Source organism: Ipomoea nil, unplaced genomic scaffold, assembly GCF_001879475.1.
Source record: "Ipomoea nil cultivar Tokyo-kokei standard unplaced genomic scaffold, Asagao_1.1 scaffold2848, whole genome shotgun sequence".
Lineage (NCBI taxonomy): Eukaryota > Viridiplantae > Streptophyta > Magnoliopsida > Solanales > Convolvulaceae > Ipomoea > Ipomoea nil.
This window is the reverse complement of record NW_017619276.1, coordinates 1,801,809-1,811,430: the sequence shown is the minus strand read 5'-3', so window position 1 is coordinate 1,811,430 and position 9,622 is coordinate 1,801,809. Positions and strand designations below refer to the sequence as shown.

Here is a 9,622-nt window from a genome sequence, read left to right as displayed (position 1 = left end):
CTATTTCTTCTTTCGTGACCTTGTCAGTAGCGGGGCCTTACAAGTACGTTACATTCGCACGCAGGATCAGGTGGCAGATGTGCTAACCAAATCTTTGCATCATCGTTCTTATGAATGCTTCCACTCCAAGCTGGGTGTCTCTGATGGATCCACCATCTTGCAGGGTTGTAAGAAGGAATGATATATGCATAGACTAGTTCTTTCCTACTTTGTAGCACTAGAATAGGTCTAGTAACTGTTACGTAGATTGTGGTGATTCAGTTGTATGCATGGCTATTTAAGCCCCTAGACCTGTTGGTGTTATATACAATTCATTATGTTTCTATATGTATAACGTAACTTAACTGTACAAAGAAGCTTTTGTCATAATTATTCTCTATCTATGACTTGATTTCTATTACTTACTCCACAAGCTGGGGCATGACTAATTCTCCATCCATGACTTGATTTTTATTGGTTACTCCATAGTTTGGGGCATGAAAAATGTATAATGTAACATCACTATGCAGCTAAACTTCTATCACGGGCGGGGCATGGGAAATGTATAAAGTCACTTCACTGTTTAGCAGAGCTTCTATCATAATTATGGAAATTGTATAACGTAAGTTCGTTCATAGTGTGTTTTCATACAAGGATAACCCCCCAGAGTTTTTGGAGTCCGCTCGCAATAGAGGGACTGGGCCAATTAGTGAATTTCTACTTAATGCTAAAACTTCAAGTTGGATAATGTTTACAAATGATGATGGGAAACTGCCGTAGAAATTGTTTGTATAGAGATATAAAAAGGTGAGCTGTTGGAGGTTAGAAAAGATATTTAGAATTCCTCCCTCAAAATGGTTGTATGAAGGACCTGAATAAGTTGGTTGATTCAAATGTGAGATTGGGAGTTGGGCATTAGAGTTGAATTCATTATCGCTTAAGTAAACTCGATTACTTTTAAACGTATACGTCAAAAATATTGAATTTGGTAGCTCTTCAAAAATATTTGTCAAGCTAAGATGTAACACTTATAGTGTTTGATTGCAATTCCAACTGAGCATTGGTAATGAACCAACTAGCTTTGAGTTATAAGATAGAATAAGTGATTCTAATTTCGACAGTTGAAATATGTTATAAAGTCAACTATACTGTTTTTAAAAAGATCTAAATATCGTAATGAAACAGATATATTCCTTGGATACCGTACCCATTGCAGTCACTCAAGAATTTTTGGATGCAGAGAAGTGCTTGATCAAGTTTGCAACATTTCCATGCTCCAATAAGAGTACTTGTACTTCTCCCAGTGAATTCATTGATGGGAAAGAGGAGCTTCATATTGCTTTTTTATTGTGGAGGGTGGGGCAGGTAAAGTGAAATTAGAGCGGTTAAAAAGTAGTGGCGATAAAATTAGTGAAAAGAATGTGAGCATTATATATTAAAGTCTCAAGATATTACGTATCTAAGATTACTCTTTTTCATACAAGTTGTACACTTAATAGTTTAAAACATACAGTCGTAAAACATACTTTTCTAATTAACTGCATTTTGTAATGTCATACATTTTAATAAACCATTGAATTCTCTTAAATGCAAAAATGTTACACAGTCTATCAACCTTTTCTTGCTTTTGCTCTGCATTGCAAACAGGATGACTGCATCCATTCCAGGTGAAATACGAGAAATGAAATACACCCAAAATTTCAATCTTATTAATGTTAATATTCTTATTCCTTTTTTCCCACATAAATCCTAGGGACATAACCATGAAGAACACGAATATAGACGATGTAAGACCTTTAGATAATCTGATCTGAGACCCATGCAACTCCACTTCCTAGACCATCACCGTACCTGTGCAGATGCTACTCCAGCTACCCTGTATCCAATTACATTGTATCAGATTAGGTATAGGATATTTTCAGAGCAACTCTTTAATTGTATGCTAAAAATCCTCGAATACGTTTCCATTTGTTAAGATCAAGCGCTTACTACTATGCCAAAAGCTATAGCTAGTAGCAAAGACACAACTTTATTTTTCAAAAGGCAGGATGTTAAAAGCTAAAGCTAGTAGCCAAACCCGTGACCACACTCCAAAGGCAGGATGTTACTTGATAGACACATTTAGTACGACCAGTGTCCAAACATTTTAACAAATGTACAGACCTCAATCAAACATGTTGCTCCCTCTCCATCCAAGCTATAGAGTTTGCTACGCCCTGCATTACCTGGAGAATAATCATAGTAGATAAGGCAACACTGTTACTTAGTTTACAGTAATTTGGTTAAAACTTGGGTTAATAATAGAAACCTGTACCATTCATCTACAAACATTATTTGTAACTGAGGCATCAGTAATAACAACCTGAAATATTTGCATACGTAGCAATGAATAAAATCAAAAAACAAACATGTATGAAAGCTATAATTGGAAATCAAGATCGAATCTATTGAAGCATTGGTTTATACATTCCTCTTAGTCTCGACTCTAGGGATAATATTTTTCACTATCTTTTTTTGAGAACCGCCTAAAGTTCCAACTAAAAAGTAATATGGACTTGACTCTTCAGGTCTCTGCCCAAAATTCCCTCCCCCCCCCCCCCCCCTCCCTCCCCTAGTACCTACTAGTCTTAACTGCATAGTTTCCTCTTGTTGGGACTCGAATGATGTAGTGGTTAGGGCTTGATCCTATAGAAAAAAAATGTTCTCCTTAAACCCTCAAGAGCGATTTGAAATTACCGGAGCGCAATTCAAGCATTTAAACAAAAACATCTTTCTGACAAAATACCCAGATAGCTCAGAGTGGAAAATGGAGTAAATTTTTTTTTTTTTTTTTGAAAGAACAAAAAAATTTGGCATCATACCAATTGACTAGGTGAACTCATAAAGCAATATATAGACCATTACAAATAATTTTTTTTTTTTTTACTTTGATAGACACATTTAGTACGACTAGTATCCTTAACATTTTAACAAGTGTACAGACCTTAACATTACCTAGAAATAACCATATTTGTAATGCACCAAAGTTTCAGATAAATACCACCAATGTATTAGTTAATGTGTGAGTTGGTGTAATGAAGTAGGGGGGCCAAGGTCATGAAAAATGTAACAAAAACACTACATGCTGGTTCATTACAAAATAATAAAATAAAAAAATGAAAGTACGAGGAGGGAGCTGTACAACATATAAGAATAAATTAGGTGGTAGATTCACATACAGCATCATATCGAGACACCTCCATAGGTGGTTTGCCTCTGAGCTATTCAAACAAGAGATCTTATCAGTCCCTGGGAGCCCACTAGCCAAAGTGATAACAACATCATTCCTGGCCTGGTATCTCCATCCATCTACCTGTGAAGCATGTGCTTTATGGAGAGGTTTAGAATGTTTTATGCAGTTAAGTAATCCTAACAAGATCGACTTAGGTAATACAAGATTAAATTGGATCATAACAAATATCTTTATCGCTAGAAAATTGTAGACATTTAGAGAATTAAAAATTAACCTTAGCTTGCAGTTTAATTAAATAAGCCTATTAACTGGGCCATATAGATGAGCACCAGATATAATCTTACTATCTTAGAGGTATTATTCCTTTAATTTGCCAAGTTAAAGTAGATAAGGCAATGCTGTTAGTTACAGTAATTTGGTTAAAACTTGGCTGGGTTAACAGAAACCAATACCATTCGTCTCCAAACATCGCTTGTAACTGAGGCATCAGTAGTAACAACTTGAAATATTTGCAAATGTTTAGTAGCAACGAGTAAAAACTACTATATTCAGGGCAAAATTTGGAGACAAAATTAAATGACGTACACCAAGCAGTATCGTCATGCATGTTAGGATGGATGATCCCGGCCAGAACCCTTTGCCAATTGCCATGCCACCAACTCTTATATATGTTCCTCCAACCTCCAGATCAGAATATGAGCAACAAACAGCTCAGCTCGCTAATTACTGTAGCAAGCAATGCAATAAATAAATATATAGAAGATAAGATTAATTACTTCACTCTTACTAACAAGATCAGTGGTAGTTATGTATAATGTGAAGATAAGCACATATCAAAACAGGGATCCTTAAAGCAAGCCTAAGTTGAACCCATAACACAATAGAACCCACCAGGCCTGTGACATATAACCCTTAACACAAAAAGATTAGACCTTTGGAAAAAAGATGGAGCTGTTCATCACCTTCTGCCATGGCCCTTCTGGAAGGAGAATGTAATTGGACGCCTTTTTTGCAACAGAAGTAACTGCCGTTGCCCTTCTGAACTCACCCGGATACCGATATTCTTTCCTTTACACCTCAAGCATTCACCAAAAGAAGAAAAACAAAATTCTTTTTTTTTTTTCTTCTTCTTCTTGAAGATATGGCCGGAGAAAGAAGAAATAAAACAAAAGTCTAGACTAGAACGTATTAAACAGTGTAATCAAGAAAAACAAAAGCGAGAAACTTTTTTGCTGCATACAAATGAGGCAAGGAAATACATTGGAATGTATATATGGAATTGGAGAGAAAGAAGTAACCTTTTGCGCAGTGAACCCCAAGGATTTGAGAGAGACAAGGTGAGGGATACATGTTCACAATAAGGTATTTTCTACTCAATAAAGTAGTATATACTATGCGTTTGATAATAATGATAGTACTGTACAATCAAATCCAGTCTTAAATATAATTTGTGATATGTCTTTTCTTAAAAACAAAAAAAAAAAAAAAAAAAAAAAAAAAAAAAAACTATTATTTTTTTGAAAAGAAAAAAAAAAAAAAACTATTTTTATTAAATTGGAAGATGATAAACTTAATGTAGAGTCTGAAGATAAGTACATGCATATCAAAACAGGGATCCTTAAACCAAGCAAAAAGCTTTCTAAATTGAAATTAAAAACAATTTCCATGGCTGCATTAGCTTGGACAGCCAGCATTTATTAAAACTGCACGAGCCTGAAAATAAATAGTAGCATTCAAACATTTGTTAGAACATTGCTAATGACAGTACTGTATAATCTAACCTAGTTTAAAATATGATTTGTGATATGCCATCTTTTTGTTTGGGTGAAGAGAGAAGCCCAAAATGCATAGAGTAAATTATGTTCATGTGTAATAGGCAGCAAATTATACCTAAAAGGTAAATCGTACTAAAAAGATCATATATGATCAACTCAACAAGGGGGTGAATAATAATCGAATTTATGATCTTTTGGTATGAGATGATATGTCAAAATTTTAGGTATTACTCAAAGTACGGTATATATTAATCTTAGAGTTTTTCGCACTTTTGGTCCTACGATTATATTGGAACTATCAAGATTGATCCACGACTTTCAAACCTTGCAATCTTGGTCCACGACTATTGTCTTTTTGCAAAAATGGTCCTTCCGGTCCTTTTGCTGTCAATTTTCCGACCCGCTTTTGCCGGAAATGGTTCTTACTCCGGTGAGAAATTACAAAAAAATGGATCGTAAGGACCATTTTTGCAAAAAAACAAACAAAAAAAAACACTAGTCGTTGACCGAGCTTAAGATTTGAAAGTCATGAATCAATCCTGACAGTGTCACTATAGTTGTGGAACCAAAAGTGCGAAAAACTCATTAATCTTATTACGAGTTTAGAATATAAAATTTTAAACATAGTTTGAAATAAATAGTATTAGGGTATTGATGGTCTTGGATGAATAAAAGTTTGGTCGAGGGTGAATAGATTTTTAATATTTTTAGACTTTTGTTTTGTAGAAGATTTAGTAAGTTAATTTTTTAATAAGATATTTTATATACTATATATTGAAATCGACTTTTGTTTTGTAGAAGATTTAATTAGTTAATTTTTTAATAAGATATTTTATATACTATATTGAAATCTTTACTAATTAGTGTTGAAAATATCAAAGTTTTTAATTACATAGAAAATATCTTAAACTTGTTCTATTTTGTATGGAATTATGTTGCACATCTCTTTGTCTTTGAGATAATTATTTATTAAGAATTGAAAGCACAAAAATAGACTAATTGATATAATTTTATTTTATTTTTACCTATAACAAATATACAGAGTAATTGGCGACGCCCGATCGTGATCTCCGATCATCTTCTCGAAAGTGGCCCTCTCTCTCGATCGTGTTCTGAGAGAGTGATCTCCCTAGGATTCTAGGGTCTTTATCTATTGTTTGTCACACGTGGAGACCGTATTAGTGTTTTTGTTCCTTAATCTTTTGCTGTTCAATCCATCGAAATCCCCAATTTTCCATATGGATATCCACCACCTAGAGAAACAATGTGCCGACCTGTCGTTGGTCGTAGAGGAGACGGGCGGACTGGAGGCGCCTGAACCGCAATCGATCCCGGATGCGACAATCCACAACAATTTGGTGGGGCGATTCCTAACCGACCGCCCGATCAGATTTGAGCATATGCAACACGTTTTAGCTTCGATCTGGCGACCAGTGATGGGCATGTATGCCGTGCCCTTGGCGGACGATTTGTTTCTATTTCAATTACCCCATACGAAGGATCTGCAACGCGTGATTGACGATGGACCTTGGTCCTTCGAAAATCATCTCCTGATTTGTGATCAAGTGCCGATGGGGTCCCAACCGGAGGATGTGCCACTGAATGAGGTTCTGTTCTGGGTCCAGGTTCACGGACTACCGGCGATGTATGCCTCACAAGAGTTTATTACCAAGATTGGTGATCATGTCGGATCCTTTATCGCGATTGATCCTCTCAATTTTGGAGGGACGTGGAAAAGCTACTATCGAATCAGGGTTCGATTGAACATTTTAACGCCCCTCAAGCGACGCAAGAAAATACTGCGACGTGATGGATCCAGCCAATGGATCACTTTCAGGTATGAAAGATTGGGCACGTTCTGCTATTGCTGTGGGGTGCTGGGTCACTCCGACAAGTTCTGCAAGACGGCGTACGAGGAGGGAATTCTTCCGGAGGCCTTTCCGTTTGGGGCGTGGTTACGGGCTGGTCCGAGACGCCAAGTGAAACCAGTGGGAGCAAAGTGGCTATTAACACCTTCATCAACTGCTGAGATGGCAATGTCTGTTCCTCCTGGAGGACCACCTCTGGCCACTGTTATGGCGATGGAGGATTCTGGTGGGATTCATGGAGACCTGAAACGACGCAGAGAAGAATCCGAGATAACGGAAGCTGTGGTGGAGAATGATGTGATGATGGCAGAGGGCACAAAACAAACTGATTTGGCGAGTCTGGCAGACCAGGCTCGCTGAGCCAAATGAGTCTAATTAGCTGGAATTGCCGGGGTATGGGTGGCACCCGGTCAGTTCGTGAACTCTTGGGCATCGTGTCCAAGAAGCGACCCCTCTTCGTCTTCTTGATGGAGACGAAGACGACTGAGAATAAAATGGAACGTTTACGTGTGAAGCTAGGTTTCGATGGCAAGTTCTGCGTTGATCGTATAGGCCGAGGAGGGGGGCTTGCTTTTTTCTGGAGAGATTCAAATATGGCTTCCCTGTTGAGCTACTCCAAAAATCACATCGATATGGAGATAACTTTACCAGGGCGTCCGTTGTGGCGTTTAACTGGATTTTATGGGGAACCGGACAAGGCACAGCGGCATATCACGTGGGATCTTCTACGGTAACTCAAGGACAGATCATTGCTCCCTTGGGTTGTCGTGGGCGACTTTAATGATATAGCGAGTCTCTCAGAGAAAAGGGGAATTCATTCTCATCCTACGGCTCTTATCGAAGGTTTCAACGATGCACTGGGTGATTGTGAGCTTGTCGACTTGGGTATGACTGGAGGCCGGTTTACGTGGGAGAAAGGACGGGGGACTGATGCGTGGGTGGAGGAGCGATTGGACAGAGCTGTGGCAACAACGGACTGGTTGGATCTACACGAAGAAGCACGGGTAGTAAACATGTACACTTCATCTTCTGATCATAGTGCTCTTTTTGTGGACTTACACACGGCTCCCACACGGGCAGCGATTCGGGCTTTTAAATTCGAATCTGCTTGGCTGCTAGAGGAGGGGTGTGCCAAAGTCGTCGATGAAGCATGGCGTATGACTACCAATCTGGATTTCCAGGGTGCCGTTTGTGGGGATCGGCTTTGGCAATGGGGAGGAGAATATCATCGCAGGTTTGGTGCACGAATAACAGAGTTACGTAAAATTCTCTGCCGTTTAAAAGAAGACCGGAGCCCGAATGCAATTACATGTTTTCTGGAAGCCGAAAGTGAATTAGAGACGCTGTTGAAAGCCGAGGAGATATTTTGGAAACAACGATCCAAGCAGCTCTGGCTCAAGCACGGAGATGCGAACACAAAATACTTCCATCGGACTGCCACGGCCCGAAGCCGCCATAATATGCTGCTGCGGGTGAAGGATCAGGAAGGTGATTGGGTTGAAGGGGCTGCTCTGGAAGAGGAGATTATAAGGTACTTTGAAAACATTTTTTGTTCCAGCACACAAAGTGCAAGTTTCTTTGATCGGGTTCGGGAGCGGGTGACTGCTGAGATGAATGTCTCCATGTCACAACCTTTTACCATCATGGATGTTAAAACCGCTATGTTTGATATGGCCCCGGATAAAGCACCCGGCCCAGATGGCATGTCTCCGGCCTTCTTCCAACACTTTTGGCCGGTGTTAGGACATGATTTATCTGTGTTCGTGATTAATTGTGTGGAACAAAAGTGGCTTCCGTTGGGGTTGAACAATTCAAATATTGTTCTGATCCCGAAAAAACCCACACCAGAGAGAGTGTCGGATTTACGGCCCATTGCACTTTGTAACGTGGCTTACAAAGTGATGGCCAAAATGTTAGCTAATAGGCTGAAGGGGAGTTTGGATCAGGTTGTGTCTCAGTCACAAAGTGCTTTTGTGCCTGACCGGCTACTTACAGACAATATCATTGTGGCCGGGGAGATTGGTCACTATTTACGACGAAAAACCGGGGGGGTCCAGGGGTGGGCGGCCTTAAAATTAGATATGGCCAAAGCCTACGATAGGATGGAATGGGCCTTTTTGGAAGGGATGTTGAGGGCGCTGGGGTTTGAGAGGGGTTGGGTGGAACTTTTAATGTTGTGTGTCACCTCTGTGAGCTATTCCATTTTAGTGAACGGGGAGGTTGCGGGGCAAATTTACCCAACTCGAGGAATAAGGCAAGGAGATCCTTTGTCTCCGTACCTGTTCATTATTTGTGCCGAGGGATTGTCCATCCTTCTGCAACAAACAGAGGCTCGAGGGGACATTCATGGAGTGAGGGTGGCTCGGGGAGCTCCGGCCATCACTCACCTATTTTTTGCTGACGACAGTTTACTTTTTTTCAGGGCGAATAAACGAGAGGCTCTCAAAGTTAAGGAGTGCCTAGACATCTACAGCATGGCATCGGGGCAACTTATAAATTTTGATAAGTCTAGTGCGGTATACAGTCACAATACAGCAACCTCTGTCCGGTCTTTGGTGTCCAGCATTTTTGGAGTTCACGAGGCGATGGATCTGGGTCGTTATCTTGGACTCCCATCGATGTTAGGCCGCAATAAGACAGCTGTGTTCAAATATATAGAGGAACGTATCCGGGCAAGGTTTGGGTCTTGGCAAAACAAACTTCTATCCCGTGCACGCAAGGAAGTCCTTCTAAAGAGTATTGCACAAGCACTCCCGATTTACACCATG

At 39.6% G+C, this 9,622-nt stretch overlaps 1 protein-coding gene and 1 long non-coding RNA gene across 3 annotated transcripts; one reads left to right on the top strand and one right to left on the bottom strand.

The window, feature by feature from the left end:
- Positions 1 to 2,160: 2,160 nt before the first annotated feature.
- Positions 2,161 to 4,376, bottom strand: LOC109160587 (arginine biosynthesis bifunctional protein ArgJ, chloroplastic-like). Of its 2 annotated transcripts, XM_019308872.1 has the most exons (5): positions 4,174 to 4,376; positions 3,797 to 3,892; positions 3,621 to 3,710; positions 3,198 to 3,331; positions 2,161 to 2,204 (listed from the first exon to the last, which is right to left on the bottom strand). In XM_019308872.1, the coding sequence occupies exons 2-5, from the start codon at positions 3,860 to 3,862 to the stop codon at positions 2,201 to 2,203; spliced, it is 294 nt and encodes a 97-aa protein (XP_019164417.1). In that variant the 5' UTR covers positions 3,863 to 3,892; positions 4,174 to 4,376; the 3' UTR covers positions 2,161 to 2,200. The 2 variants fall into 2 exon arrangements, 1 of the variants encoding a protein (XP_019164417.1); XR_002050782.1 differs by lacking the exons at positions 2,161 to 2,204; positions 3,198 to 3,331 and adding an exon at positions 3,359 to 3,387.
- Positions 3,994 to 4,365, top strand: LOC109160589. The gene is made up of 2 exons (XR_002050784.1): positions 3,994 to 4,027; positions 4,157 to 4,365. It is a non-coding gene; the product is annotated as an uncharacterized LOC109160589 (long non-coding RNA).
- Positions 4,377 to 9,622: the final 5,246 nt, after the last annotated feature.